The 27,969-nt window shown below is 58.5% G+C and overlaps 5 protein-coding genes across 16 annotated transcripts in view; 3 read left to right on the forward strand and 2 right to left on the reverse strand.

Moving 5' to 3' along the window:
• Nucleotides 1–351: 351 nt before the first annotated feature.
• WDR54 (WD repeat domain 54) lies at nucleotides 352–4,831 on the reverse strand. Its single transcript, XM_033059651.1, has 10 exons — nucleotides 4,731–4,831; nucleotides 4,150–4,357; nucleotides 3,662–3,724; nucleotides 3,516–3,582; nucleotides 2,897–2,953; nucleotides 2,698–2,825; nucleotides 1,882–1,982; nucleotides 1,638–1,800; nucleotides 1,413–1,487; nucleotides 352–1,315 (listed from the first exon to the last, which is right to left on the reverse strand). Exons 1-10 carry the CDS (start codon nucleotides 4,784–4,786, stop codon nucleotides 1,184–1,186), a joined length of 1,050 nt encoding a protein of 349 aa, XP_032915542.1. The 5' UTR covers nucleotides 4,787–4,831; the 3' UTR covers nucleotides 352–1,183.
• On the forward strand, nucleotides 4,739–7,531 carry C5H2orf81 (chromosome 5 C2orf81 homolog). Of its 2 annotated transcripts, XM_033059645.2 has the most exons (5): nucleotides 4,739–4,843; nucleotides 5,465–5,695; nucleotides 5,771–5,956; nucleotides 6,037–6,138; nucleotides 6,209–7,531. In XM_033059645.2, exons 1-5 carry the CDS (start codon nucleotides 4,835–4,837, stop codon nucleotides 7,103–7,105), a joined length of 1,425 nt encoding a protein of 474 aa, XP_032915536.1. In that variant the 5' UTR covers nucleotides 4,739–4,834; the 3' UTR covers nucleotides 7,106–7,531. The 2 variants fall into 2 exon arrangements, with proteins under 2 accessions (XP_032915536.1, XP_032915535.1); XM_033059644.1 differs by lacking the exon at nucleotides 4,739–4,843 and having other exon boundaries at nucleotides 5,180–5,695.
• A 351-nt stretch (nucleotides 7,532–7,882) lies between these two features.
• Nucleotides 7,883–10,226, forward strand: LOC116996859 (retinol dehydrogenase 12-like; the record flags this gene model as incomplete). Its single annotated transcript, XM_033060880.2, has 6 exons — nucleotides 7,883–8,318; nucleotides 8,869–9,108; nucleotides 9,195–9,284; nucleotides 9,355–9,543; nucleotides 9,729–9,835; nucleotides 9,924–10,226. Coding segments are annotated over 6 exons (1,251 nt in total), but the record flags the coding sequence as incomplete, so codon positions are not given.
• LOC116996272 lies at nucleotides 10,190–15,558 on the reverse strand. 5 transcript variants are annotated; one of them, XM_033059640.2, is made up of 6 exons: nucleotides 15,324–15,557; nucleotides 14,563–14,842; nucleotides 12,738–12,820; nucleotides 12,188–12,340; nucleotides 11,941–12,107; nucleotides 10,190–11,504 (listed from the first exon to the last, which is right to left on the reverse strand). In XM_033059640.2, the coding sequence occupies exons 4-6, from the start codon at nucleotides 12,336–12,338 to the stop codon at nucleotides 10,218–10,220; spliced, it is 1,605 nt and encodes a 534-aa protein (XP_032915531.1). In that variant the 5' UTR covers nucleotides 12,339–12,340; nucleotides 12,738–12,820; nucleotides 14,563–14,842; nucleotides 15,324–15,557; the 3' UTR covers nucleotides 10,190–10,217. The 5 variants fall into 5 exon arrangements, 4 of the variants coding, with proteins under 4 accessions (XP_032915531.1, XP_032915533.1, XP_032915532.1 ...); XM_033059642.2 differs by lacking the exon at nucleotides 12,738–12,820 and having other exon boundaries at nucleotides 15,324–15,558; XM_033059641.2 differs by lacking the exons at nucleotides 14,563–14,842; nucleotides 15,324–15,557 and adding an exon at nucleotides 13,572–13,751.
• The window catches only part of DCTN1 (dynactin subunit 1), a 48,959-nt gene continuing 34,776 nt past the window's right edge, over nucleotides 13,787–27,969 (forward strand). For 3 of the 7 annotated variants that reach the window (XM_033059628.1, XM_033059629.1, XM_033059631.1), the window contains exons 1-5: nucleotides 17,751–18,004; nucleotides 20,751–20,996; nucleotides 23,173–23,251; nucleotides 25,750–25,781; nucleotides 27,472–27,492. In XM_033059628.1, coding sequence (XP_032915519.1) covers nucleotides 17,915–18,004; nucleotides 20,751–20,996; nucleotides 23,173–23,251; nucleotides 25,750–25,781; nucleotides 27,472–27,492 — 468 coding nt within the window. In that variant the 5' untranslated portion in view covers nucleotides 17,751–17,914. Of the gene's footprint in view, nucleotides 13,858–17,750; nucleotides 18,005–20,750; nucleotides 20,997–23,172; nucleotides 23,252–25,749; nucleotides 25,782–27,471; nucleotides 27,493–27,969 lie in introns of those variants that run through there. The other 4 variants (XM_033059632.1, XM_033059633.2, XM_033059634.1 and 1 more) reach the window with 2 other exon arrangements.

Here is a 27,969-nt window from a genome sequence, read left to right on the forward strand (position 1 = left end):
CTGCGAGAGCTCCCGGCTCATCTCTGTGCCTTGTCCCGGGGGGATCATTGTCCCTGTCCCGGGGGTGTGGCATTGTCACTGTCCCTGGGCTGTGTCCCCAACCCGGAGTAAGGGGGGGTGGGGGGCACCGTCCCCATCCCCGGGCTGAACTGCACAACCGTTTTTACACTTTTTTACCCCAGGAGCACAGCGGCCCCCCCCGGCCTCGGGGCCCCACCCGGCCCGGAGTGGGGCCCCCCTCACTTCAGCAGCGGCTGTTTTAACCTTTAATAAAGCTTTTTGTAACAGAGCCTGACTCTGCTGGGCACCCCAAAACTCTGCCTGTGCTCCCCAGGAAGGAGTGACACGGGAGGGGATTCACGGGGTGATTTATTGTGGGGGTACAGAGCACATGGGGGTGGGGAACAGAACCCACACACTGCAGGGGGACACGAGTGGGACATACAGGGTGGGGGGGTCATTTATGGATGGGGTAGATCACCAGAACAGCAGGAGGGGTTGGGGACGTTCCTGTCCCAGGCTGGGCCCCCCATTCCCCCCTCCCAGCCTCGCAGGGCCCTGGGAGCAGAGCCTGGGGTCACCTCAGCTCCCGTGGGGGGGTCAGGGACAGGCAGGGGGGCTGAAGGGGACCTGGGGAGGTCCCTGGGGTCCTGCTGCAGCTGCTGCTGCTGTTTCCTGCCCCAGAGCATAGCTGGGGCCTCAAACATCTGGCCAGTGGCCATGAGACTGCAGCATCCCGTGGGGATTTGGGATCCTGTGGGGGGGTTGGGATGCGGGATCCCCCAGGTATCCCACGTTCCCCTGGCCTCCCTTTCCCTTTTTTTTCCCTCCCCAGCAGCCGTGGCCGGCGGGTGCTGCACCCTGGCACGCTGGGCTGGGCTCGGGGCTCTCCCGGCCGGAGCAGCAGGTAGCACAGGTTTCCCGGGATCCTCCCGTCTGAGCCAGGTCTGTTCCCAGCCACGCCACCCTCCGGGAAGGGTGGGAAGCCACGGGAGGATCCCGAAGCCATGGGAGGATCCTGGGGCAGCTCCCAGATCTCAGGAGGGCTTTGGGCAGGGGGGGATCCTGGCCTGGCTCCCCCCATGGAGCTGGGAGCGGGGTCTGTGCTCACCCCTCACCCAGAGCCGCGCTGCGGGAGCGTCCCGGCATTCCTGACATTCCCGATGTTCCCGGCAGTGCCAGCTCAGGCCGGGCCGTAGCACAGGATCTCGCTCAGGTCGTAGCCGGTGACAGCGAAGGTGTCCCCAGCGGGGTCACAGAACCGGGCACCACAAACCTGCGTGTCTGTCACACACTCGGCGTGGCAGTGCTGGATCTGTGGTGGGAGCAGATCCAGACAGAATTCCAAGCTTTCCATGGCAGCCACAGCTGGATGGCCACATCCCTGCCCCAGCTCCATGTCCCAGACTCACCTCGATGTCATCAGTGTCCGGGTTCCTGCTGAGCTTCCAGACGTGCACAAAGGAATCCTCTGCACCCGACAGCAGCTGCGGGGGGAGCAGAGGGACTGTGGGGACACCACGGAGGTGGCAGTGCCATGGGGCAGGGTGGGATTTCAGGTTGGAACAGCAGGTAGGATGTCACTGTGGGATGCTGGGTGTGATGCCAGGTGTGCCTGACCCCTGTCCCCTGCGTACCTTGCCGGTGAGCGGGGCCAGGTCGAGCGCGTAGATCCAGCGGGCGTGGGCGCTCACCTGGGCACAGATCCGCCCCGATCCCGCTTCCCACAGCCGGATCTGCCCGTTCCCGTAGCCCGCAGCCACGATCCCATTCCACAGCGTCACCGAGGAGCAGGTGCAGCTGGACACAGGGCCACGTGTCACCATCTCTAAGGTGTCCCTCCCTCGTGTCCAACGCCCTGCAGGATCCCCGGGGGCTCACCCAGATCCTGGGATCTGCCCGAGCAGGGTGAATTCCTCCCCGGTGCTCCAGAGGCAGAGGGTCCCAGAGTCATCGGCTGTCACCAAATCCCCGGCCCCATCCTGTGGGGAGAAATGACTCAGGAGCACCAGGCACTGTCCCCAACTCTGGGGCACCAGGACAAGCTGAAACAGCTCCTGAAATGCTGACGGATCCCGGCCGGAGCGGGGCCGGCAGCGCCCACGGGCGGCTCCGTCGGAACTCGTCCGTCTGTGCCCACACTGCCACGCCGAGGGTGGATTTCGAGGAAGAATCAGGGCTCCTCCCAGCCCTGGGAATGTCCCAGAGCAGCCCTGGGAACCCTCAGGACTCGTGGAGCAAAGTCCAGGGGGGTGTGTGAGAGGACATAGCAGTGGGAGGTGACACAACAGCTCCGTGTCCCCACGCTGACACAGCAGCTCGGGAATGGGTTCTGGGGGATGAATTCCTCGGGGATCCCAGAGCAAGGGAAGTTCAGTGACTCATCAGGGAAAGTGCTGAGTGGGAGGGAATGGCTGGTGAGTGTGCAGGGACCTGCTCTGTCAGCTTACAGTGCCTAAGGAGGTTCCAGGAGAGATGGGAGGAACTTGGGATAAGGGATGTAGTGACAGGACAAAGGGAATGGCTTCCCACTGGAGAAAGGAAGATTGGGGTGGGATTTTGGGAAGGGAGGGTAGGGAGGCCCTGGCACAGGTTGCTCAGAGAAACTGTGGCTGCCCCTGGATCCCTGGAAGTGTCCAAGGGCCAGGTTGGACATTGGGATAGCGGGAAGGACAGGGAGAGGGACTCCCCCCATACCGGGGCCTGGCCCTGCTCGGCCGCGATGTCGGTGATGGGATCCCGGTGCTGCTCCAGGACCTCGTTCAGCGTCACGTTGGTGCCTTTTGGGGGGATGTCAAACACCAGCACGGCCCCAAAGGACGTCCCTGTGGGGTCAGGGGGTCAGCAGGGCTGGGCCACCCCAAGGGCCACCACCCTGCCCACACCCTGGGCTCACCCACGCAGATGAAGCGGCCGCCGGCTGCGGAGATGCCTCGGGCGAACACGGAATGTGCTGGAAGGGAACAGGTTTGTGTCACCCATGGGCAGGGACTGATCTCTGTGACAGGAATTGGGGGTCACACCCCAATCCTGGCACATTTTTGGGCCTGTCACAACAAGATATTGAGGTGGTGGTGTCCAGGGAACAGAGCTGGGGAAGGGTCTGGAGCTCCAGGAGGGGATGAGGGGGCTGGGAAAGGGGCTCAGCCTGGAGAAAAGGGGGATCAGGGAGAACTCCTGGCTCTGCACAACTCCCTGAATTCCTGGAGCCAGGTGGGAGTTGGGATCTGCTCTCAGGGGACGGGGACAGGAGGGGAGGGAACAGCCCCAAGCTGTGCCAGGGGAGGTTTAGGTTGGATATTGAGAAAATTCCTTCCTGGAAAAGGCTGAAATTTCCACCCTGGAAAAGGCTGGAATTTCCACCCTGGAAAAGGCTGGAATTTCCACCCTGGCAGTGGTTAATTCTCCATCCCTGGGGGGATTTCCCAGCCCTGTGGGTGTGACATTTGGGGACATGGACACTGGTGGCCTGGGCAGTGCTGGGGAATTTGGGGCTCTCTGAGGGATTCATTCACCTGCTGGGTGCTCCGGGACATCCAGCGCGTGCCAGAACACCATGGTGGAACCATCAGACTCGTACATCTGGCATGGAGGGACAGGCTGGGACACTCTGGGGGTGACAGGGGCACCCCCAGGACCCCTCAATCCCCCCAGGACTCACCTGGACCCCACGCTGGGATGTGAGCACCAGCAGCACCCGCGCCGGGAGCTCGCACCACGCGGCCTGGGAAGGACAGAGTGAGGTGGGAGTGGGGGGCACTGCAGGACCCCTCTGTCCCCTTCTGGGGCAGGACACCCAAAACCTCCCCCCAGAAAAACAGTTTTTATTTTCCTAGAGCTCCCCCAAAATCCTCTCCTGAAGCCTCCCAAATCTCCTCCTGGAGTCCCCCAGACCCCTCCTCCTGGGACAGGACCCCCCAATCTTTTTCCTTCCACCCCAGGTCTGTTTGATGTTCCCAAAGGTGGCTCCCTGCTGGCTTTGGGGACTTCCCCAGAGTCTCACATCCCCCTCATGGGGCTCCTTCCCCCTCCCCACAATCTGCCACTGCAGGATCCTGGTGTCCCCCTGCCCCATTTCAGTGCCAGGGTCATGTCCCACCCCGTTCCCAGTGCCAGGAACACCCAACCAAGGCTTTCCCTGTCCCTCACCTGTGTGAGCAGAGGGGTGCTGAGGGCCGAGCCCCCTCCCCGAGCCTGCAGCTGCCGGGGGGGCCCCTCGCTGCCCAGCAGGCTGAGGATGGTGCCGTGCACGGCTCCGAAGGCCGGGGGCCGGGCGGGAGGGCACAGCACGGCCAGGTTGTTGTACAGGGCCGAGCTGCTGTTGCGCAGAGCCAGGCTCCGCTCCCGCCGGTACGGTCTGAGGGGGGAACACAGCGAGTAGGGTTCGGAGGACGAGTGGGGGCAGATTCTGGGGGGGCTGGAGGGGATCCAAGGGGGTGGGGTGGGTACAGAGAGAGAATGGGGGCAGATTCAAGAGGGGCCAGGGATGGATGCGGGAGGGATCCAGATGGGGAGGGGTGGATCCAGGGAGCCGGGAGCAGCTCCAAGGCAGTCCGGAGATCTCCAGGGGGCTGGGGGCAGATCCACCCCTCTCCCCTCCCAGGACACCCCACAAGCCGCTCTGCCAGCGACCCCACCCCAGCCCCACCTCCCAACCCCTCCCCGAGCCCCCCGCCCTGCCCGTTCTCCCCCAGTGCCCCCCAATTTCCCCTGTCCCCCTCCCCGCTCACCCGGTGCTCGCCGCCGCCATGGAGACGAGTCGCGGCGTGATGACGTAAGCGCGCATGATGATTACGTCACGTTACCGTGGAGCCCGGGACGCCAAAGGGGCGGGATGGCCGAGGTGGGACCGGGAGAACTGGGCGGGACTGGGAGAACTGGGAGGCGGCAAAGCGGGGCAAAGGGGGGCGGTGTTGGCTGGGAGGAGCTGGGGGGTGTGGGGTGTACTGGGGTGTACTGGGATCTACTGGGATGAGCTGGGGGGCCATGCTGGGGTGGGCTGGGATGTACTGGGGTATACTAGGATATACTGGGATGCACTGGGATGCACTGGGATGCACTGGATGTACTGGGATGCACTGGGATGAGCTGAGTGGCCGTGCTGGGATGGGTTGGGATGTACTGGTCTATACTAGGATGTACTGCGATGAACTGGGCAGGCATGCTGGGTTGGACTGGGATGTACTGGGCTACACTAGGATGTACTGGGATGCACTGGGATGTACTGGGATGTACTGGGATGAACTGAGGTGTACTAGAAGAGCTGAGTGGCCACGCTGGACTGCGTGGGGGTGTACTGGTCTATACTAGGATGTACTGGGATGCACTGGGGGGGCATGCTGGGTTGGGCTGGGATGTACTGGGGGCACTGGGATGTGCTGAGTGGCCACGCTGGACTGCGTGGGGGTGTACTGGTCTGTACTGGGGCGCACTGGGCTGCTGGGGGGTCTTTGTCCCGGCGCAGAAAGGGAAATCTCGCGCCGCGGGCGCCAAATCGAAACCGGACAAGTCACGCACGCCAGTCCGAGCCCAGACCAAGAAAACCCCCAAAACCCCCGGCCGGGCCCCGAGCCAGCGCACCCCGACCCCGGATGAGGAGCCGCTGCCACCGGAGCCCTTGGACGTCGAGCCCATCCTGGACGATCTCCTGGAGCGGGTGCTGACCGAGTGCGCGCTGGCGGCCGCGGCTCGGCAGGTGAGAGACCCTCACACCCCGTGATTTGGGGGGGGCTGGGAGCTGCGGGCGGGGGTCTCAGCGCTGTGTCTGCAGCGGGTGCCATTCACGGTGTCGCGGGCGCGGGATGCCATCCTGTTTGTCGCTGAGTGGCGGTTCCTGGTGCGGGACGACGGGGACCCGGATCCCGAACGAGACGGAGTCTGGAACGAAGACGAGGAGCCCCAAACCAGTCACTGGGACTCTTCTACACCGGGCGTTGTCCCTGAGCGCTTGAAAGAGGTGAGACGTCCCCCAGAACCCGTCCGGACCGTGGGACTCGCGGTGTCACCCACACCGGGTCCCCTCCTCCCGCCGGCCAGGTCTCATCCGAGGATCTCTCCGTGACAGCCGAGACTGAAGAAGCTCAGCTCGAGGTCCTCCATTCTGTTTTACTCCCGGATGTCCCTCGGTCCCCGGGCAAGGTGAGACGTGCCCCGATCACCCCACGGGGAACCCCGACACCCCCACCCACACCTTTTGTCCCTCGGGCAGGTCCCCGCTGTGACAGCGCCGTGCCAGCCCCCCTCTGCAGCAGCCGCAGCTCCTTCCGCTCAGGATCCCGGCACTGCCACCGCCGTGCCCCGCCCGAAGCCGCCCATCGCTCCCCAGCCCCCGGGGAGGAGCCGCCGCCTCTCCCGGCTCCCTCTGGCCCGACCCCCGGCTCGTCCCTCGGCCGTGCCCTCGCAGCCCCGAGCGCCGGCACCGCGGCAGCCCCGCCGGACCACGGCGACAGTCCATGACCGAATGCCACCACCGCCACCGCCACCCTCCCCCCGCATCAGCCTTGCGTGGGTCCAGCCGCAAAGATCCTCCCGCGGCACCCGGGTGCCCAGGCTGGGGACCCGCCGCGATGCCGTTCGCTGGTTGTTACCCGAGGTGAGGGTGGTGGACGTGACCACCGAGCCCGACCGGGTGCGGCCCGTAGGATCGCGGACCCGGCTAATCACGTCCGGGACCCGCTACGTCCCGCAGACAGCGGGGCGGACCCCCAAGGGCGAACCGCAGCTCTGTGACCCCTGGCTGGCCTCGGCTCGCTTGGCCCCCGGTGTCACCGTGCGCTGGGGCAGCAGCGAGCGGCGCGGGCCGCCCCCGCCGGGGCACAGCGCGCACGGGGAGAGCGAGCCGGAGGAGGATGAGGCGATGAGGAGGGCGAAGAAGGAGCTGAAACCCATCCTGCCCACCCCGGAGTCCCGGTTCTCAGAGTTCAGCGATGGAGAGGAGCAGCAGGAGCTCCCAGAGGTTGTCCCAGCTGTGGGGGTACCCCCGGCCCTTTGGGGCCCCTCGGTGCCTCGTGTGCTGTGGGTGCCGGAGATGGTACCGGCCACGACATCGGTAGGCACCTCCGAATATCGGAGTTCTTCAGCGCTGATGAGAAAAATTCAGAAGTAAATAAAAAACCCTTAAATAAGTTTCTTCACCCGGCCGGGTGTCTGGTCCCCGCTGGCCCGTTGTCCCCAAATGAGGAATGAGGGGGATGTGACACGTGTGGCTTCGTCCCTTTGAGCTCTCTGTCCTGGAGAACGGGGACCCCGGCGGGACGGGGCGGGCAGAGACTGCCCGGAGCCTCCTCTGCAGCTCGGGGTCCCTCTCTGGGACTGTCCCCACCCGCTGGGCCACTCCTGGAGGTCCTTGCTCCCACAGGGACGTGCTCCAGCCCTGGAGTGTCCGAGTGTCCCCGCACTGCAGGGCCTTGGGGGGCACGGGGGGCATCGCCCTGGGGTGGCCCGAGGACACCGGTGTGACACAAGCTTTAAATGTCCCCCGGTCACTCCCTGAATCGTATTTATAGAGACCCTCATTAGCATTTGAGGAGTAGGCGTGGGTTTTACCTCATTAGCATGAGATGTGACAGCAGGCGTGGTTTTCAGTTGTTTTTTTTTTTTTCCAGATGAGGAAAATGCGTGAGTTTCGGTTTCTTATTAGAAACTGATAATAGAGTAAGCGCAGGTTTCAGTTCCTAATTAGCGTGAGAGTGGTTTCTCCATCAGTGCTCATCGAGGGTCCACTCTGTTGGCCCTACAAGAAAAGCAACCCCAAAATCACCGGTCCTACTTGTGACCCCATTTTTTTTTGCTCTGCTGCAATTCCTCTCTTGTTCCTCAGCACCTCAAAGGAACATTGGGATGGAAAATATCGTTTTTGGTCCAGACTGGACAGAGCTGAACATGTTGGTGTGGAGTTACCTCTGTGGTATTGCAGCGCCGAGAACTTATCAGCAGAAGTAATTTAACTGTCATTAACTGTCATTTACTGATAGGATGGGACAGGGGACAGTGGGGTTCACAGGGGAGATGTGGCTCACTCTCCTTTCTGCTCCAGCCACTCTGCTGTCCCTCCTCGGCTCCCAGCAGCTCACAGAGCAGAGGGACTCGTGCCGTGCCACACTGCCGGCTGGGCAAAGGTCCTGCTGTGACCTCTGTCCCCAACCCCATCCTGCACCCGGCCATGGAGCTGCTGGGGATCCTGAGCCCCCCGTGGTGGCTCCTGCTGCTCCTGCTCCCGGCCCTGCTGCTCTGGGCCATGCACAGAAGCCCCTGGGAGCCCCACAAGTGTCCTGCTGACCTGACGGGCAAGACAGTGATTGTCACCGGAGCCAACAGCGGTGAGCAGGGAGGGGTGGCAGGGACACGTGTGTGGGTGATGGTGTGATGGCTGTAGGGTGACATGCAGGGGACATGGGTGTCCCTTTCCCAGCCCAGGATGCCAGTCCTTGCTTGGGGAGAGCAAGTGGCTGCAGAAGCAGCTGGTGGCCGGTCCTCCAAAGTGTGTTCCTATCTGTCCACCTTCCAAGGCTGGACTTTGTCTCGGCCCTGTTAATGACTGATAGACAAGGCCACCATGCCACTGGCCACCATGGCCACCATGTCACACCAGGGATAGGGTCACTGCTCTCATCAGTGTTCCACTGCCAAGCATGTGGTCGGGCTGGCACTGCTGGGGATGTTGGGACCCACAAGCTGGGATTGGGATGTCCACATGTGCCCAGGGACAGAGTGGCTCCATTCCCACCCCAGTGCCCATCATTTCCTGCTGGGTGGTTTTGGCTGTGCCAGGGGCTGCCCAAACCCTGGGGACAGGAGCACAGACCCCCAGGGACCCCTCAGCAGCGGGATCTGGCTGGGATCAGCCCACACCCGCTCCGTGTTCTCCAGGCATTGGCAAATGCGTGGCCATGGATTTGGCACGCCGGAATGCCCGCACCATCCTGGCGTGCCGGAGCCAGGAGAGGGGCCAGGCGGCCGTGGAGGAGATCCGGGCAGCCACTGGGAACCCAGCAGTGGTGCTGAGGCTGCTGGACACCGGCTCGCTGGCCTCGGTGCGCGCCTTTGCCAGCGCTGTGCTGCGTGAGGAGTCACGGCTGGACGTGCTGGTGAACAATGCTGGTGTCACTGGTACGTGCCAGGAGAGGCTCTGCAGCCCCAACAGGGGTCCAGCACTCTGTCCTGATACCCTACAGCGCTCCCCACCCTCCTTCCAGGGCTGCCCTTTGCCATCACATCAGAGGGCTTGGAGCAAACCTTCACCATCAACTACCTGGGCCCGTTCCTGCTCACCAACCTGCTCCTGGGTGAGTGCAGGGGTTGGGGGAGTTGGGGGGGCTCTGGGGACTCCTCCCTGGTCACCCCTGCTCTGCACAGACCTCCTGAAAGCCTCGACCCCCGCCCGGGTGGTGAACGTGTCATCGTTCCGGCACAGCGTGGGCACGGCTGACAGCGCGTTCCTGACAGGGCAGCGCTGCCCAGGCGGGTACGACGCTGCCTACAACAGCACAAAGCTGATGAATGTGCTCTTCACCGCCGAGCTGGCACGGCGCCTGGAGGGCACAGGTGGGTGCGGGGCCGTGCCGGGCTCAGCCGTGCCATGTGGCACCCTGGGGACATCCCCTGTGCCAGATCTCAGGGGGGTCTGACACGGGTTAGAGACTCCCTGGGATCCCCCAAGCGTGGCAGAACCCCAGGCTGGGGTCAGAGGGATTTGGGGTCCCCACCCTGATGACGGTACGGCCTGGCAGGGGTGACGGCAAACGCGCTGAGCCCCGGCGTGGTGAGCACCAGCATCATGCGCCACTTCAGCTGGCCCGTGCGGGCGCTCTTCAGCCTCCTCCGCCCCTTCATGAAGGTGAGCGGGGCCGGGTCCTGCCCGTCCGGGGGACAGCGGGGTGGGTGGGAGGGGACAGACCCCCCTCCTCACCCCTATCCCCCCGCAGTCTGCCGAGCAGGGCGCTGCCAGCACCATCTTCTGCGCCGTCTCGGAGGAAGCTGCGGGCATCACCGGGAAATATTTCGACAGCAGCTGCCGGCTGGCGCTGCCCTCCGCGGCCGCCCGCGATGCTGCGCTGGCACGGAAGCTCTGGGAGGCATCGGAGCGGCTGACGGGGCTCACGGAGCAGGGCTGAGCCACCGGGATGGGGGACACGGATACCGCTCTGCTCCCCCTGTGCTGCCGTGGGGACAACACGGCGCCGGCCAGATGTGACTGCCACACTTTTATTAAAAACCCGCTACTCCCAGGTGATGTCCAGGTCCAGCCGCTGCTTCCTCACGGCTTGCAGGAAGCTGTCGTAGTCTCGCCGGTGGATGTCGGGGCAGCGGGACAGATCCAGGCGCCGCAGGGGCCCGTCGGAGCCCAGCAGGAGCCACACGGTGCCGGGGGACACGCGGCTCTCGGCCAGCGACAGCTCCCGCAGCTCCCGCAGCGCCGGCCCCGCCAGCGCCGGCTCCAGCACCGAGTCCAGCTGGAAGGGCACGGCCAGCAGGCGCAGGGTCTGCAGCTGCAGGGCCCCGCACAGCAGCGAGGCCAGCGTGGAGCTCAGCACCGGGCGGTGCGCGGCCGGCACGGGCCCGGCCAGGGTCAGCGAGAATCGCTGCAGCCGGGGCAGCCCCTGGGGCAGTAGGTCGGTGGCCCAGCGTGGTGGCGGGGAAGGGGGGTCCTCGGGGGGCTCGTCTTGGGTGTGGGGGTCTGGTGGAACTTCCAGCTCGGCGCTGAAGCTCTGCAGGCCTGGGCAGTTGGCGAGCAGGGTGGGCAGTGAGAGCGGGTCCCGGCAGCTGAAGCCGTGCAGGGTCAGGCTGTGCAGGCGGGTGCCCAGACCCTGTGCCAGGGGCAGCACCTCTGCCAGCGCCCGGCCGTGCCGCCCGGAGCAGCCCAGCGTCACCCGGGACAGGCGCTTCCAGCTCGGCAGCTCCCGGAGCCCTGAGGGGCTGGGACTGTCCCCCAGCCACACGCTGACCTCCTCAGCCTGGGGACACACGGCGTGGACAGTGCCCAGGACATCCTCCTGCACCTCCTCCAGCTGCCGCAGGGGCAGCCTGAGCTGAGCTCCCTCCTGTGCAGCCCCCAGCTCCTTCAGCGAGGGGAAACCCTCGGAGTCCTCGGTGCCATCCAGCTGCCGCGAGTGGAGCAGCCGCAGCGCATCGGGCAGGGCACCGTGTGCCAGCACCTCCAGGCACGGCAGGGCCAGCAGCAGGAAGGCCACAGCAGCCACCATGTCCCCATCCTCGGTGTGCTCCAGGTCGCGGGCCAGCAGGACGTGGAGCGCGGGGCAGCCCGGGGTCCGTGCCAGGAGGTCGTAGCCCAGGTGCCGCAGGGCACGCGGTGTCACCTTCTTGCAGCCGCTCACGTCGAGCTCCCGCAGGTGGCGGCAGCAGGAGCCCACGGCTGCGAGCACCTGGACGTTGGCCTGGGTGTGGGCCAGCCCCAGGCGGCTCAGGTGTGGCAGCCCCTCGGCCAGGTCCACCAGCACGGCCGGCGAGAGCCGCCCGCAGCCGCCCAGGTCCAGCACGCTCAGGCCCTGCAGCCACACAGGGAGAGCCTCAGCGGGGTGGGCAGGGGGGCATGGGTGCCACTCTCATCCCCTGTCCCACAACTCAAGATTCAGAGAAGGTGGGCATGTCTTGACTGTTCACCCTGCCCCAATCCCTCGGCCTCACAGAAGGTGGAACCCCCAGCCTCACTCCCCTGCCCCACTGAGGGTGGGCATCCCCAGCCCTATGGATGGTGAGCACCTCCAGCTCTATTCCCCTGCCCAGTGGAAGGTGGGCATATTCTGTCTCACTCTCCATCTCCTCAGAGGGTGGTCACTCCCAGCCCTGCTCCCCCAGTGTTGCCACCCCCAGCTCTGCTCCTCCCGCCCCACAGGAGTCACTCCCACTGACCATGGCACCCCTGTCCCGCTCTCCCACCCCCACAGCAGATGGGCACCCCCACCCCCGATCCCCTCTGCCCACCTGGCAGCGCAGGACGATCAGGTGTCCCAGGGCATTGTTGGCGAGCGCGGGGCAGGGCCGCAGGCTGAGCTGGCGCAGGTGTGGCAGCAGCAGCAGGTGCAGCGCTGCACGTGACAGCCGCCGGCTCGTCCCCAGCAGCTGCAGCAGCTCCTGCACCAGCCCGCTGGCTGGGGGGAAACAGGGGGATCATGAAGTCTGGCAGCCCACAGGGGTACTCTGATGTCCTGAACCACCCCCCAGACCTCACCCAGGTCGTTGAAGGGGCCCACGAGGAAGCGGAACTCGTACTCGTCCAGGTAATTGTCACTGTAGTCCTTGACCCAGAGGCTTTGCATGTGCTGGGCCAGGTTCTGCAGGCACAGCGTGGTCAGCGTGGGCACTGCCCGCTGCTGGGGCATCCCTGGGAGAGGGACAGGGACAGTGAGGGACAGGGACAGTGAGGGACAGCCACCATGGGCACTGCCCGCTGCTGGGGCATCCCTGGGAGAGGGACAGGGACAGTCAGGGACAGCCACAGTGAGGGACAGGGACAGTGAGGGACAGCCACAGTCAGGGACAGCCACCATGGGCACTGCCCACAGCTGGGACAGGGACAGTGAGGGACAGCCACCAAGGGCACTGCCTGCTGCTGGGACAGGGACAGTGAGGGACAGCCACCATGGGCACTGCCCACCCACTGGGACAGGGACAGTGAGGGACAGCCACCATGGGCACTGCCCACCCGATCCAGGCACCAACCGGCACCGGGAACCGCGGCTCAGCCCCCGGAAACTCCTCCGGGACATCCCAAACCTCACCCGCAGCTCCCGGCGGCTCCGGGACGGGATCCCTGGGCTCCGGGATTTATCCCGGGTTTAACCGGGACAGGGCTGTGGTGTCCCTGGAATTCAGCAAGAAACGAAGGGATTCATCCCTTGGGATGGGATAATGAAAGCCCCAGCCCGACATCAAATCTCAGTTCCTGGATTCATCGGAACACATCCCAGTTCAGCCAGCGGGGTGGGGAGAGGTAACTGGGATGGGGAGAGGAGCTGGAAACTGGAGAAAGGGAGAAAAGATACCCGGGATCTTTTGGGATTGGGGAATGATCCTTTCAGGACCAGGAAAAGGCCCTTGGAGAATGGGAAATGAGCCCCAGGGACCGGGAAAAGACACTGTAGGAAAGGAGGAGACCCCCAGGAAATGGGAAAAGAACCCCGGGAAATGGGAAAAAAAACCCGGGAAATGGAAAAAAACCCCGGGAAATGGGAAAAAAAACCCGGGAAATGGGAAAAAAACCCGGGAAATGGGAAAAAAAACCCGGAAAATGGGGAAAAAAACCCGGAAAATGGGGAAAGAACACGGGAAAATGGGAAAAAAAAAAAAAAAAAATGTAAAATGGCAAAGAAACCCAGAAAATGGGAAAAAAACCCGGGAAATGGGAAAATACCCTCTGGGCCGGGAGGAGACCCTCGGGAAATGGAAAAAGAACACCGGAAAATGGGAAAAAACCCGGAAAATGGGGAAAAAAAAGCGGGAAATGGGAAAATACCCTCTAGGTCGGGAGGAGACCCTCGGAAATTAAGGGAATACCCCCCAATAATAAACACCCCCTTACTATCGGCGGGCCGTGCCACGTCGGGAACACTTACCGAGACCTCTTCTCGTCCCGATTGATCCCTTCTCTTTGCTTCCTCCTCCCTCCCGTTTTCCTACTCATTCTCTTCCCCGCCCTTTTCCTGGCTTCACTTTGTGCATTGCGCATGCGCAGACGGTGAAGCCCCTTCCGCCCTTACTGCCCCTGAGGGCTGCCCCGCGTCGTGCCTGACGCCCAGCGCGGCCGTACGGCCGCGCTGGGCGTCAGGCACGACGCGGGGCAGCCCTCAGGGGCCTTGTCGTCGGGCGGGGTCGACGGTGCCGGGAGCGGCCGGGCCGGAGGTACCGGGGGAGGCCTGAGGGGGTCGGGGGCTCCCGGACAGTCCCGGGAATGGATTTGGGAATGGATTTGTGGCTGGGGAAAAAGGGAGAGGCGTCGCGGTGTTGGTGGGAGGCCGAGCGTGTTTGGTTGTGAGGTGTGGGGTGTCTGAGGGGGTGTTTGGGGGTCTGCGTGAGGGATTTTTGGGGTTTTTCGGGATCTCCACGTGGGTACGGGGGTGGTTTTGGGGTGGATCTGAGGGTTTGTGGGGGTGTGGAGGTGTCCCTGTGGGTGTTTGGGTGGTAAATTAGGGATGTTCGAGGACATTTAGGTGTTGTGGAGGGATCTGTAGGGGTATTTATAGCTTTTTTGGGATCTATGGGGATGTTTGGGGGGGGATTTAGGGATGTTTGAGGGTATATTGGGGTTGTGGGTGGGATCTATAGGGGTATTTAGGGATGTTTGAGGATATTTAGGTGGCTGTGAGGGCATTTCGGGGGGTAATTAGGGCCCGTGCTAATTGCGGAGGGGCTCATTAAGCGTGGCATGGATATTCCCGGTCCTGGATCCAGGAAAAACACAGGATCTTCCAGCAGGGAATTCTGTGTGCTGGGAAATTTTGGCAGAGCACGACCCGCCCTCATTAGCATAATATGAATAATTAATTAGGCGGATCAATTAATGAATAATGATTAATTAAGGGATGGAAAGCAGGCAGGGCTGTTTACCTGTGTGAGATGTGTTGGTCCTGGTGCCATTCCTCCCTCTGGACTGGTCAGGAAATTTTGGGATTCCAGAATTCCTGGGCTGTTCCACTGCAGGCAGGCTCCGATTTCACGCAGCATTTTTGGGTTCTCGTGGTGGTTTTTAAAAAATTCTGTGTCTGTGCGAGCTCATCGGGAATTTCTGGAATGTGCTGGGTGTTTGTCACCTGCCCAGGTGACCTTGGAGCGATTCTTTCCTTCTTTGCTTTCTCCCTCCATTCCCAAACGCGGAGCTGGGTGGAGCCTTTGGGAATAAACACAAGGATTAAATTCCTTTAAGGGGGAAAAGGAGGAATTTTAATGGATTTCAGCACAGGCAGCTCTGCATTCTGGGGTTGTCCCAGGGTGGGATCACGTCGTGCTGATTCTCCAGAGCCTCAAATCCCACCCAGGAAACTGCTGAAGCAAAATTTTGGGAAGGTTTTCACCCTCATTCCTGAGAAAACAGGGTGGTGAGGATGGAAGGGATGTGGAAACGGTTGGATTGTCCCCCTGCTCCCAGGTTTTCCAGGGATTTATGGATTATGGAATCCCTGGGTATTCCCTGCCCTGCTGGTCAGGAATTCCATAAGGAATGAGGGAATAAAGTTTAAAGCTGGGGATTGCTCGGAGCAAGATTTCTGCAAAGTCCCGCATGGAACGAGCAGTTCAATCAGCTTTTCCTGGGAATGCTCCCAGTTGGAATGAGTGTCAGAGATGAGGGGGATGAACTAAAACCCACTGACCTCCCGCTGCATCCTCGGCGTGTCCGGGTGTTGCTGTGGCTACGGAGCATCATCGATCCCCCCCGGAGGAGCCGGGAATGCGCCGGGAATGATCCGGGAATGATCCCGCGGGGTCGGGGTGGGAAGGAGGGGGCTGCGGGGGCTGCGGTGGTGCAGCCGTGCAGGGCGCAGGCTCCAGAGCCGGGTCCTAGCGCCGGCAGCACCTGGAATGAGGTCCCGAGAGGGAAAAAAAAAGGGGATGGGGAGGGACCTCCTCCTGCATAATTCCCTGACAGGAGGGTGGAGTCGGGGAGGAGAGGGAGCAGTGTCAGGTTCAGGTTGGATATTGGGAAAATTGGGTTAATTCTCCATTCCTGGGGGGATTTAACAGCCCTGTGGATGTGGCACTTGGGGACATGGTTGCTACCTGTGCTGGGGAATGGTTGGACTTGATGATTCTCTGAGAAATTTTCACCCTAAACCGCTCCAAAATTCCATGGAAATCGCTGTGAGATCCCAGTGAGGACACCATGTCCCCACTCCAGTTTGTGTTGTTCCCAAGTGACCTGGCTGGGTGGCCTCAATTTGGGTTTGATGTCCTTAATTTGGGGGCAGGACTGGTCCAGCTCTGCAGAGGGGGAGTGGGGACAAGGGCTGGAAGGGCAGGACACAGGGAAAGGGGAGATTGGGAAGGAATTCCTGGCTGGGCTGGAATTCCCAGATTTGCTGTGGCTGTCCCTGGCCAGGCTGAATCCACCTGGGACAGTGGGCACTGGATGAATTTTGAGATCCCTTCCAATCCAAACCATTCCATGACTCCAGGATTCTGATTTTTGGAGTCCCCTGAGATTGTCCAGGGCTTGGAGGGGTATTAAAAAAAATCTTAAACTCACTCTGGATTTATTTTGACTCCTTAAAGACCAAACCCCAAATACTTAGTTTAGGTTTTTCTCTGCTGAACTCAGTTTTGCTGCTCCCAACCCCAAAATCAGCTTTGTGGGAGCACAGGGCAGTGCTCCTGATAAATCCCAGAATATCTGGGATGGGCTCCTGCTCCCTGTGCCCTGCTCAGCGCTCCAGGAAATTTATTTCAGTGGTTTAATCAGATTTTTGAGTGTGTTTCCCTGGAAAAGGGAAGTTCTAGGAAGGTTTATTTATCCTGGGGGATTTTTTCAGCTGGAGCAGCAGTTCATTCCAACATGGCAGTGCCTGAGTTTGGGGGAAAATTTGGACTTTTCCTCTTTGTACAAGGCGGGTTTGGCCCCAAATCCATTTGTTGTGATGAGGGTGAAGCAACCAAAGCCTTGTTGGAGGTTGGGGTGTTCCAAGAGGGCTCTGGATCATCTCATGAAATTGTGTTTGTGTGGAAAAAATTCCCTCCTGCTTCCATTTAACCCGGAAAACTGACTGAGGAGGAGCTGTGTGATGTAGATAATTTCTTTTTTAAATTAACAACCTGGTTGATTTAACACCTGGGAGCAAAGCCTGTCTGGTATTTTCCTGGTTTTGGGTTTGTCCTGCTATTCCCAGAGCTCTGTGGGGAGTTCCCACCCTTTGAGGGGATGCTCACCCTTCCTCCCATCTGAATTCCTGCTGAAATTTCGTCTCTTCCCACCCAAACCATTCCCTGAATCCATAAATAGGTGACACAATTGATATTTACTCCCAGATTCTGGCAGGGAAGCTTCCAGTGGCCAAGAAGGTTTCTCCTTCTATGGATAAAATAATTCAGATTTTCTAAATCTTCTAAACTAGTTTAGAAAATGAAGCTGAGGGGAGAAGCTCGTCCTTTTTGCAGCTTTTTGGAGAATTTTGTGTGGATTTTGTGCGTGTAAAACCAGCCTGGAGAGGGGAAGCAGCTCCACTGACCAGAGGTGACTCTGGTTGTGTTCTCAGTGATCCCAGTGAGAAATTCCCAGTTTCCAGCTGGCCTTTGTGGTGTTTGTGAAATCTCCTCCCCTGAGGCTGCCAGAGCCCCGGCAGTGTTTGAACAAGGCTCTCAGGGCGGGGTGGGATTGTTGTGATTGGGGAATTGTTGGATCCGTGATCCTGCGGGATGTTCTCGGGTTTGGGGGTGCTGGGGGTTGGAATGTGGGGCTGTAACTCCCAAAAATCCCCTGTCAGCCCGGCTAGCACCGGGAACAGTGCCCAGAAGAGGGGTGAGGGCTCAGCCAGGAACAATGGGGACACAAAGTCACCTGTCACAGCCAGGAGCGGGACAATTAGCGCTCATCATTAACCCCTTGCCCTCCATCCACCCGGGGGATTCGGGACAAACCCCGCTCCAATTTCCTCAAAATTCCCCACGAAGGGATGACCAAGCGGGACAAACCTTGGCTGCGGGATGAATTTGGGATGTCCCTGCTTGGTGGCCACCACAGGGCGAGCAAGAGGAGGGCTGGAGTGGCCCGGTGCCACCTCCTGAGGGGAGCTTTAGGACCCAGCGACAAATCTGGAGCGGCACTGGCGCAGAGTGGCTCCATCGGCAGCGCTGGAATTCTCTGTATCCCTCCCTCGGAGCATCCTCGCCTTGAAAAAAAGGGGCTTCCCTCCCCTCTTGTACCGCTCGGGGGAGGGGAGGGGGGCACGGCGATGCTGGGAAGCACCGCTGGATGAGCCGGGAGAAAGCTGCTGCCTGCAAAAATCGGGAATCTCCGGAGCGCAGCAGCATGGCCCAGGGCAGGAGGCACGCGTCCGGCAGGGTAAGGGGGGGGATGGAGCTGACTCAACAGCTCCTATCGCGACAGATCGCGATCAAAGAGCTGCGCTTTGTAGGGAAAGCTCGATGGTGCTGCCGGAATGGGGCTGGCACCTCTCTCGCTGACAATAACGCCGGGAGGGGAGGTGGATGCTCCGGTTTGCTCAGGGCCGTGTGGGTGATTACCCCAATTCATTAACTGCCGTTAATTAACCCCGGCTCAGCCCCAGCCCCTCGGCCGCCTCTGGCCCAGCCTTTTCGGGGCTGCTCAGCACAAAGATCCCGGTGTGTTTTCCTGCCTCCCTCCGCGGGCCTGGCCAGCGTTTGCAGGTTTTTCCGTATTGCAGCTACCCCTGGGCTGTGCCCTGCGGTGCTTTGCCCCCTCCCCAGAGCCGGGCCAGGCTTTTCCCGGGAGTTTCTGTCCCTGTCGTTGTGTCCCTGTGCGGCCACCACGGTGACATTGTGTCCCAGTGCTTTCAGGGCCTGGCTGTGCCAACTTGGCAGCGACTCCAGGATGGGAAGACCCTTCCCACCTCTCCACAAAACCCCCAGACCCTCTGTGGGCACCGTGTCCTGCCTGCTGTGGATACACCAGGCCTGGAGCCGGTGGGATTTGGGATTTGACCACAGAGGGAAAACTTGCCAGCCTGGAGCTTTTTTGCCCACCCTGGCAGGGTGTGAGTGTGTGTCTGTGCAGGTCTGTGGGGCTGGAAAGGTTCCAAGGGTTGATGGAGATGTGGCTGAGGGAGCTGGAAATCCTGAGGGTCTCAGGACAGCAATGTGAGATTATTTTGGCTCACATGGATTTTGGGATGGGCACTGCAGGGACAACAGCTGTGCTGGTCCTTCCTGGGGCTGGAGCCACTCCCAAGGTTTTGGGAGTCCAGGAACACCCTCAATCCCATTTGTCAGCCTGGAATCCACCATAGGGGGGAGGATTTCATCCCAGTGCCACATCCTGGTGCCACCCACAGCAGCCACCCTCAATCCCAGGGTAATCCTGGGTGCTGGCCAGGCTTAAACCTTCAGTTCTTCCCAAGTCTTTCCCTCTTCCAGCTTTGTGGGCTTTGTGGAATTTGGATCTTGTCACAGCTGGCTGCTTGGGATTCTCCTGAAACTTTTGATCTGAGCTTTGAGTGGCAGTTTGAGGCTCCTGGAGGAACACACTGAATATTCCTGGGGGGATCTGCTGGGATGGAGCAGAACTGTGCCCCAGATCTCCCACCGCCTTCCCTGTGAATCCCTGGATTTATCATTTACTGGGATTTAGGAGCTTATTCCCCTTCCAGGCCATCCCACCTGCTTTTAGCTGGGACAGTTCTTCCTATTGTGAAACCTGGATTAATCAATGAATTGGTTTGAATCTTCATGGAAATTCCAGCTGGAGGTTTATCCATTGGATTGGAGCTTCCAGATGTCCCACACACCAATTTCTGATTAATTGGAAATAAAAGGTGGAGATTCAGTCCTGAGGGATGAGAGGGAGTGGGAGGGATTCATTCTGGGCTCTCCTTCTTTTCCCAAGGGAAAAATTTCCATGAAATTAGAATTGCCCATCAGGGGCAGGCTGGGAGAGCTGGGAATGTCCAGCTTGGAGGCTCCAGGGAGAGATCAGAGAGAGCTGGAGAGGGACTGGGGACAAGGGATGAGGGACAGGACACAGGGAATGGCTCCCAGGGCTTGGAATGTGTCACATCCAACAGATCTTACCTGGCTGCAGGTGCCAGATCAGCAGGAGGGATAAAAACTCCTGTCCAGGAACCTTCCCATTTCCTGGGGATTTGGGATTTTCCTTTAGGCTTCTTCTCTCCTTTTCCTTAACACCTGGGACACGATTTTCCAGAACTTTGGGAGATATTTGGGTTTGGAGCATCAATTTTTCCTTTGGGTTTCTTTGCTGTTTGATGGATTTTGGGTTTTAACATAAGATCATTTTGTGATGTTTGATTTCTGTCAGTTGTGTTTGGATGAAACCTGGAATCCAGGCTTGTGGGAAAGCCCACATCCCTGGTTTTAGTCACAATGGGATAGGGACAGTGGGGTTGGAGTGTGTCAGGGTTTTGAGGATTTACAGAAGATCTGGAGAGGATTTTGGAGTGACAAGACACAGGGAATGACTTCCCACTGGAAATGAGGATTGTGGTGGGATATTGAGAAGGAATTCCTGGCTGGGAGGGTGGGGAGGGGCTGGGCTGGAATTCCCAGAGCGGTTGTGGCTGTCCCTGCATCCCTGGAAGTGTCCAAGGCCAGGCTGGATGGGGTTTGGAGCACCCTGGGACAGTGGGAGTGTCCCTACCAGGGACCCAGGGGGTGGCACAGGATGGGCTTTGAGGTCCCTTCCCACCCAAACCTTTCCACAATTCCATGATTAATCTGTTTTGCTCAGGGTGAATCCCAACAAATTTCTCTGGGATTTCAATAATCCTGAAGGTTTTTTCCACTTTTCCTCTGAGGAAATTCTTCCCAAACCCGGTTGTGGGGGTGTTTTTTTTTCTGGGGGCTCCTTCTGGAGGTTTTCCCCAAAACTGACCAACTGTGCTGCTCTTGTGTTTTTTTTCCCCCTCAATGCTTATAAAAATGTTATAAAAGGAGATAAATCAGATGATTTGTGGCTCCTCTTCAGGAGTGAAATCACCCAAAATAAAAAAGGGCGGAGAAAGCGAACGGGCACGGAGGGAGATGAACCATCCCAGCACCCACCCCTTGTGTCCATCCCACCTTTCTGAACCCTGCTCTGCTCTGTTCCCCAGGCCTCCAGCACGCCCAGGATGAGCTCTGACGGCGGCAGCAAGCCCCTCAAGGTGGGCTCCCGCGTGGAGGTCATCGGCAAGGGCCACCGCGGCACCGTGGCCTACGTGGGGGCCACCCTGTTCGCCACTGGAAAATGGGTTGGGGTCATCCTGGATGAGGCCAAGGGCAAGAATGATGGCACAGTGCAAGGCAGGAAATACTTCACCTGTGAGGAGAACCATGGCATCTTCGTGAGGCAGTCCCAGGTGGGTGCAAGCCCAGGATTCTGGGATGCTCGGGATCGTGGCTCGGTCGTTAAATAAATGGAAACAACCCTGGGGGTTTTGGGATCTTCATTTCTCACAGGCTCCAAATCCAGCTGGAATCTCACCCTCTGCACAGTCCTTGAGGTTCTGGAATGAAAACATTGTGGTGAATTCTCAGTTGTTCCATTCTGCTTCCCAATGAGGTGTCCAGCCCTGAATTTACCACCGGTAGCAGGTGGAGTTTGGGATTGATCTCAAAATGGATTTAGGATTGATCTCAAAATGGAGTTTGGGATTGATCTCCAGGTGGAATTTGGGATTGATCTCCAAATGGAGTTTGGAGTTTGGGATTGATCTCCAGATGGAGTTTGGGATTGATCTCCAAATGGAGTTTGGGATTGATGTCCAGGTGGAATTTGGGATTGATCTCCAAATGGAGTTTGGAGTTTGGGATTGGTCTCCAGGTGGAGATTGGGATTGATTTCCAGGTGGAGTTTGGGATTGATCTCCAGATGGATTTAGGATTGATCTCCAAATGGAGTTTGGGATTGATCTCCAGATGGAGTTTGGGATTGATCTCCAGATGGAGTTTGGGATTGGTCTCCAAATGGATTTGGGATTGATCTCCAGGTGGAGTTTGGGATTGGTCTCCAAATGGATTTGGGATTGATCTCTAAGTGGAGTTTGGGATTGATCTCCAGGTGGAGATTGGGATTGATTTCCAGGTGGAGTTTGGGATTGATCTCCAGATGGATTTAGGATTGATCTCCAAATGGAGTTTGGGATTGATCTCCAGGTGGAGTTTGGGATTGATGTCCAGGTGGAGTTTGGGATTGATCTTGGTTGTTTACCAAGGAATTTTAATTAAATTGTGTTTACCTACAAGGAGATAAAACACATGGTGTGGGTGTAGCTGCTGAGGTTTGCTGCTCCTGAGCAAACATCCTCCTGGTTAATTCCCTGTGTCACCTTCCAGGGGCAGAGAGGTGACACCAGAGCCCCCCAGCCAGCTGCTGTCCCCTCCCAGAGCAAAGCTGAGGGTGCAGGGCTGTCCCTGCAGGTCCAGAGCTGATCCTGAGCCACTCTGGGGGCACAGGGAGGGGGGACCCCACCCCTGGCACCCCCTGGCAGGGCAGGGAGGGGCAGGGGGTGCTGGCACCAGGCTCTGGGTGGGGCTGGATGCATCCCCCACCCCTGGCAGTGCCCAAGGTGAGCTGGGATGGCACTTGGAGCAGCCTGGCACAGTGGGAGGTGTCCCTGCCATGGCAGGGGTGGCACTGGGTGGGATTTAAGCTCCTTTCCCACCCAAGCCATTCCAGGATTCCCTAATTCTGCCCAGTCTGGCAATTCCAAGCATGGCTGTTCCTTTCTGATGTGTGGAAATCCCTGATTTTGGCATCACCTGGAGCTGCCTTTCAGTTCCTGCCTGGCAGAGGAGCTTGATGGCCACAATGTCCCCAGTTTGTGGTGGCAGTTCCCAGTGTCACTCCACACCCAGCCCTGTCCCCAGCCTCTCCAGCACCTCTGGAATTTCCTCCTAGGCTGTCCCTGCTGGGAAACCCCCAGACCACTCAGAATTCCCACCCTGCATGGCTGCAGGTGTCATGATTTCCTTGGTATCATCTTTTCCTTGGTCCCTTTGTGGATTTTAATTCAATTTTCATCATTGCTGGTGTTGGGAATCTTCCCAAAATGGAATTCCTGTCTGACACCTTCCCAGGTTATTTTGATTTTTAAGCTGAACTCGCAGGTGGGAGGTGCTGATGGATCAGCAAATTCCTGCAGGAGCAATTTTGGAAGTGTTGATCTGAGGCACAAGGATGGTTCTCTCTCAAAAATCTAACCCCTCCCAACCTCATTTTCCATGTTTATCCAGCAAAAATACATCCAAAAATAGATCACAAAGAGAAATCCCTGAATCTGGTATGGATATTCCAGGCTGTCAAACCCAGAGCTTTGACTTTCCTCCTTGCCTGTGTGAATATTCCATGTTCCCAATGAATAATGAGTGTGTGGCTGTTTTCAGGAAGGTTGATGGCAAAGCCAGAATGATGAAATTAAAAATCTGTGTCAAAACCATGGGATCTGCTCTGCTGAACCCATTCCCAGAGGGATCTGTTCCCTGATCTCCCTGGTGTGGAATTTTGGGCAAGGATGGTTGTTGTTTATTTTCCAGATCCAGGTGTTTGAGGATGGAGCAGACACAACATCCCCAGAAACCCCAGAATCTGCTGCCATGAAGGTCCCTAAGAGAGGTATGGCCCAGCTGGGAAATCCTTCCCAGAGAGACAGAAATCCTTAGGGGAGGGGATGGGAAATTATTCCTGAAGGGGATGGGGATTCCCTGTGAGGGGGTGGGAATAAGAAATGGGAAATTTCTCTTGGAGGAGTGGGAAATCCTTCCTGCAGAGGTGGGAAATCCTTCCCAGCTGAGATGGGAAGTAATTCTTGGAGAGGGTGGGAAATCTGTCTTGGAGAGGGTGGGGAATCCTTCCTGAAGAAATAGGAAATTTCTCTTGGAAGAGTGGGAATCCATCCTAGCTGAGATGGGAAATCATTCTTGGAGAGACAGGAAATTTCTCTTGGAGAGGGTGGGGAATCCTTCCTGAAGAAATGGGAAATTTCTCTTAGAGGAGTGGGAATTTTTCCTGGAGAGACAGGAAGTCTGTCTTGGAGAGGGTGAGGAATCCTTCCCAGCTGAGATGGGAAATCATTCTTGGAGAGACAGGAAATCTCTCTTGGAGAGGGTGGGAATCCTTCCTGAAGGAGTGGGAATTTTTCCTGAAGAAATAGGGAATTTCTCCTGGTGGAGTGGGAATCCTTCCTGGAGAGAGAGGGAATCCCTTCTGCAGAGGTGGGAAATCCTTCCCAGGTGAGATGGGAAATAATTCCTGGAGAGACAGGAAATTTCTCTTGGAGAGGGTGGGGATGGGGAATCCCTCCTGAAGGAGTGGGAATTTTTCCTGGAGAGACAGGGAATCCCCTCTGCAGAGGTGGGAAATCCTTCCCAGGTGAGATGGGAAATCCTTCCTGGAGGGACAGGAAATTTCTCTTGGAGGGGTGGGGAATCCTTCCTGAATAAATGGGAAATTTCTCTTGGAAGAGTGGGAATCCTTCCCAGGTGAGATGGGAAATAATTCTTGGAGAGACAGGAAATCTCTCTTGGAGGGGTTGGGAATCCTTCCTGGAAAGATGAAAAATCCTTCCTGTAAGGAAGGAGGAAATCATGGACTATTTCCCAGTGGGAATGCAGCCCCTCTGAGCCACTCTGGAATTGTTCCATCCCTCCAGAATTGTTCCATCCCTCCAGAACTGGAACATCCCTCCAGAACTGGAACATCCCCGTCCCCAGCCCCTTGCCGTGCCCCATTCCCTTCCCTCTCTCCTCTGAACATTCCTTCCCCGTTTCCCACCCCCCCCATCCCTGGCTGTGAGCCCAGCCCGGCTTCCCTCCCTCCCTCTGAGCTCTGTTTTGTCGGGAATGTTTTCCCCAGGCTCTGTGGGATCCCGGGAGCTGCAGGAAGGGGCTCTGCCAGCTTCCTGCCTTGGCTGCTCCGGCAGCTCCGGGTGCCAAGCCGGCAGCTCCGCCTGGGAAGCGTTTGTGGGATGGGGATTGGCAGATGGGGTGGGCTGAGGGAGGTGGGTGGTGGCTGTGGGTGGGATTTCTCCTCTCCCAGGAAGTGAGAGTGGGAAAAATTGAATGGCTCTCTGCTTTGGATGCTGCAGTCAGCATGGAATTGTGGAATAGAGTCGTGGAATCGTTTAGGCTGGAAAAGCCCTCGGACATTTCTGAATTCCCATGTCCCCAAATGCCACATCCACAGGGCTGGGAAATCCTCCCAGGGATGGGGATCCACCCCTGCCTTTCCAAGAAGGAATTTTCCCAATATCCAATCTAGCACAGCTTGAGGCTGTTCCCTCTCTTCCTGTCCCTGTTCCCTTGCTCCAGGAATTTGGGGAGTTTTGGAGAATCAAAAGTTCCCCCTGATCCCCCTTTTCTCCAGGCTGAGCCCCTTTCCCACCTCCCTCAGCCCCTCCTGGAGCTCCAGACCCTTCCCTGCTCCTCCCCTGGGCAGGATGGATGCTGGGTTGGGACAGAGGAGCCCAGGCTGCAGGTGGGGTGTGGGATGATGCTCTCAGGGATGCAGGGCTGGGATGTGGCTGCCTGCCAAGGGTTTCCATGGAAACAGCAGCTGCTGCAGCAGCACTGCAGTGCAGGGTGCAGGGATGGCTCTGCCACAGATCCAGCACAGGAGGGGACACTGGGCTAGGCTGGCAATCCAGACACACCTGCCAGGCAGGGACAGGACACAGGGAATGGCTTCCCACTGGAAAAGGATTTTTTGGGTGGGATATTGGGAAGGAATTCCTCCCTGTGAGGGTGGGGAGGCCTTGGCACACATTGCCCCTGGATCCTTGGAAGTGTCCCTGGAGCAATGTGGGACAGTGGAAGGTGTCCCTGCCCCGTGGCACAAGGTGGGATTGATTGAATTTAAGATCCTGTGCCAGGACCTTGGGAATCCATGAAATCCAGGGGTTCAGCCCCATTCTGAGGTGTATCCAAGTGTTTGCCTTCCAGAAGGAATTCCCTGTTCCCCCAAACCCACACCCCACTGTGTCACCATTTCTTTACTCTGCTTCACTCCCACTTCCCAAAATTCTCCTGTCCCCCTGCCCTCTGGCTGCAGGGACACTGGGACTGGGGACAGGGCTGTCCCTCAGGCTCATAGCTGTGTTTCTGCTCTCTCCACAGATTCCCTTGATGCCACCAAGACCAGCAAACTGGTGAGTGACCCTGGCACTTTGTCACCTCTGAGAGGTTTTCATCCCTCTGGGAAGAGCACACAGACACACTTCCATGGAATAAAATACCCATGGAAAAGCGAATTTCTCCCAAAACCCATGAGAAACAAGGTGTAAAAAATGTCATTTTCAGCCACTGGCCAGGAATCAGTAATTTCCTGAGGGATTATCCAGTGCAGGTCTTGTGTCACATGTTTTTATCTGCATTCCCTGGTTATTTCCTTCAAACCATGACCCTCATGGAATCCTGGAAGGGACCTGAAAGTCCCTCAGCTTTCCACCTTCCACTATCCCAGGTTGTTCCAACCTGACCTTGGACACTTCCAGGCATCCAGGGGCACCTCCCCTCTGAGTGTCTTCATCCAGAAGCTCCAGTGGCTCCTGGGATATGGGTAGGGATGTGTTGTACCCAAATGTGAGGGATATTTCCTAAGGAATGGGAATCTGGAGGAGGTTCCTGTCCTCAGGAATGGCCATACAGGAATCATGGAATCCTGAGGCTGGAAAAACTCTCTGAGACCATCAAGTCCAGCTGTTCCCCCAACACTGGGGAGCAGGGATGGAACTGGGTGATCCTGGGGACACAGAGGGTGGGTTTGTGTGTTTTGGGCTAGAAACTGGATTTTTCCATGGGGATAAACTGGCCCAGCTGAGATGTGGGGAAGGAAATGGTGGGGACAGGAGGTTTCTGTGCAGGTGGCACACTGGAGCCCAACCTCCTGTGCTGCCATTCCAGATAATTCCCAGGTGTAGGAATTCTGCTCCTTACCCCAGAGCTGGATGCTGGGATGGGGATGGAGCAGCACCTGGGGGTTCACTGGGCTCAGATCCCAGAGAACACGAGCTCCAGCCAGAGGGGAGGATGGAAGTTGATTCCCTGCCCTGTGTTAGGGATTTGGGAAGGTTTTTGGCTTTTCCTGCTGTGTGGGGTGTGATCCATCAACCCCTGGCACTGCTGGAGCCTGTGCTCCATGTGCTCCCTGCCTGGTTTAATTCCACCCTGGAATTCATTAGAAGACAAAGAGAATATTTAGGAAACCTCAGCGTTCTTGAAATCAGGGAATGGGGATTGTTCTTGGAATTGTTTTGTGCTGCTGGTGTGGAGAAGGGGTCAGGAAGGAAATGCTGCTCCATGTGCAGCTGGGGAATTCCTGCTGGTTTGTCGTGGAATCCTGGAATGGTTTGGGGTGGGAGGAACCTTAAAACCCATCTAGGGACATTTTCCCCTATCCCAGGTGGCTCCAAGCCCCATCCAACCTGGCCTTGGACATTCCCAAGGATCCAGGAGCAACCACAACAAATCTGGGAATTCCATCCCAGCCCCTTCCCACCCTCACAGGGAGGAATTCTTTCCCAAAATCCCATCCATCCCTGCCCTCTGGCAGTGGCAAACATTCCCCCTTATCCTGACATCCTCTTTCTCCTGCATCCTGGGAGATCCTGTCCCCCAGGACCCCTTTAACCTGTCTTTATTCCCTTTGGACCTGTCCTGACTCCCCAAATTCTCCACGCTGGGAGAGGCAGGAGGTGAATCCAGAGCGAGGGACTGTTTTCTCCTTCACCTACTCAAATTTCCCTGATGATATTCCCCCTCCTGCCTTTCCTGCAGCCTGAGGGGGGTTCCTAGGAGATCCTGCAGGTCTAACATTCCTTCTGTTCCCTCCTCACGCAGCGCGGAGCGAAGCCCAAAAAGGTGCCGTGTGTCCCTTCCCCGCGCGCGGCCGCATGCCGGGGCCATCGTCATCCTCACTGTCCCCATCCCGCTCCATCCCAGCGCTGCATGGCTGTCCCTGCATGTGCTCCCAGCCAGGGAGGGGACATGGCTCTGGGTGGTGTCACATCAGGAATGTTTGGGTGGGAAAAGCCTCTGAGGCCGGCGAGTTCTGCGCATTGTCACCAAGTGTCACGTCTGCAGGGTTGGGAAATTCCCCTGGGAGTGGGGATTGTCCCCCTGCTCTGGGCAACCTTTTTCAATGTTTTCCAACTCTTTCCATGAAGGAATTTTGCTGCTGTCCAACCTGAATCTCCCTTGGCACAACCTAAAGCCGTTCCCTCACAGATATTTTTATAAATCCTAAACCCTCCGGTGACTCGGGGACACCTTCACACTGTCCTGTCCCTGGGCTCTGGCTCCTCTTGGGGACACTCAACCCACCTGGTTTGTGACAAT

The sequence above is a fragment of the Catharus ustulatus genome, chromosome 5 (genome assembly GCF_009819885.2).
Source record: "Catharus ustulatus isolate bCatUst1 chromosome 5, bCatUst1.pri.v2, whole genome shotgun sequence".
Taxonomy (NCBI): Eukaryota; Metazoa; Chordata; class Aves; order Passeriformes; family Turdidae; genus Catharus; species Catharus ustulatus.

Excerpts from the sequence above, each read along its gene's own strand:
- C5H2orf81 (XM_033059644.1), top strand. The coding sequence starts at position 5,312 with ATGTACTGGGATGCACTGGGGGGGCATGCTGGGTTGGGCTGGGATGTA. Across the intron at positions 5,696-5,770 it reads TGGCGGCCGCGGCTCGGCAG|CGGGTGCCATTCACGGTGTC; the intron begins GTGAGAGACCCT and ends CTGTGTCTGCAG. Across the intron at positions 5,957-6,036 it reads TCCCTGAGCGCTTGAAAGAG|GTCTCATCCGAGGATCTCTC; the intron begins GTGAGACGTCCC and ends CCCGCCGGCCAG.
- LOC116996272 (XM_033059642.2), bottom strand. The coding sequence starts at position 12,338 with ATGCCCCAGCAGCGGGCAGTGCCCACGCTGACCACGCTGTGCCTGCAG. Across the intron at positions 12,108-12,187 it reads GGGCCCCTTCAACGACCTGG|CCAGCGGGCTGGTGCAGGAG; the intron begins GTGAGGTCTGGG and ends GTTTCCCCCCAG. Across the intron at positions 11,505-11,940 it reads TGATCGTCCTGCGCTGCCAG|GGCCTGAGCGTGCTGGACCT; the intron begins GTGGGCAGAGGG and ends GTGTGGCTGCAG.
- WDR54 (XM_033059651.1), bottom strand. The coding sequence starts at position 4,786 with ATGCGCGCTTACGTCATCACGCCGCGACTCGTCTCCATGGCGGCGGCG. Across the intron at positions 4,358-4,730 it reads ATGGCGGCGGCGAGCACCGG|ACCGTACCGGCGGGAGCGGA; the intron begins GTGAGCGGGGAG and ends TTCCCCCCTCAG. Across the intron at positions 3,725-4,149 it reads GCACCCCTCTGCTCACACAG|GCCGCGTGGTGCGAGCTCCC; the intron begins GTGAGGGACAGG and ends TGTCCTTCCCAG.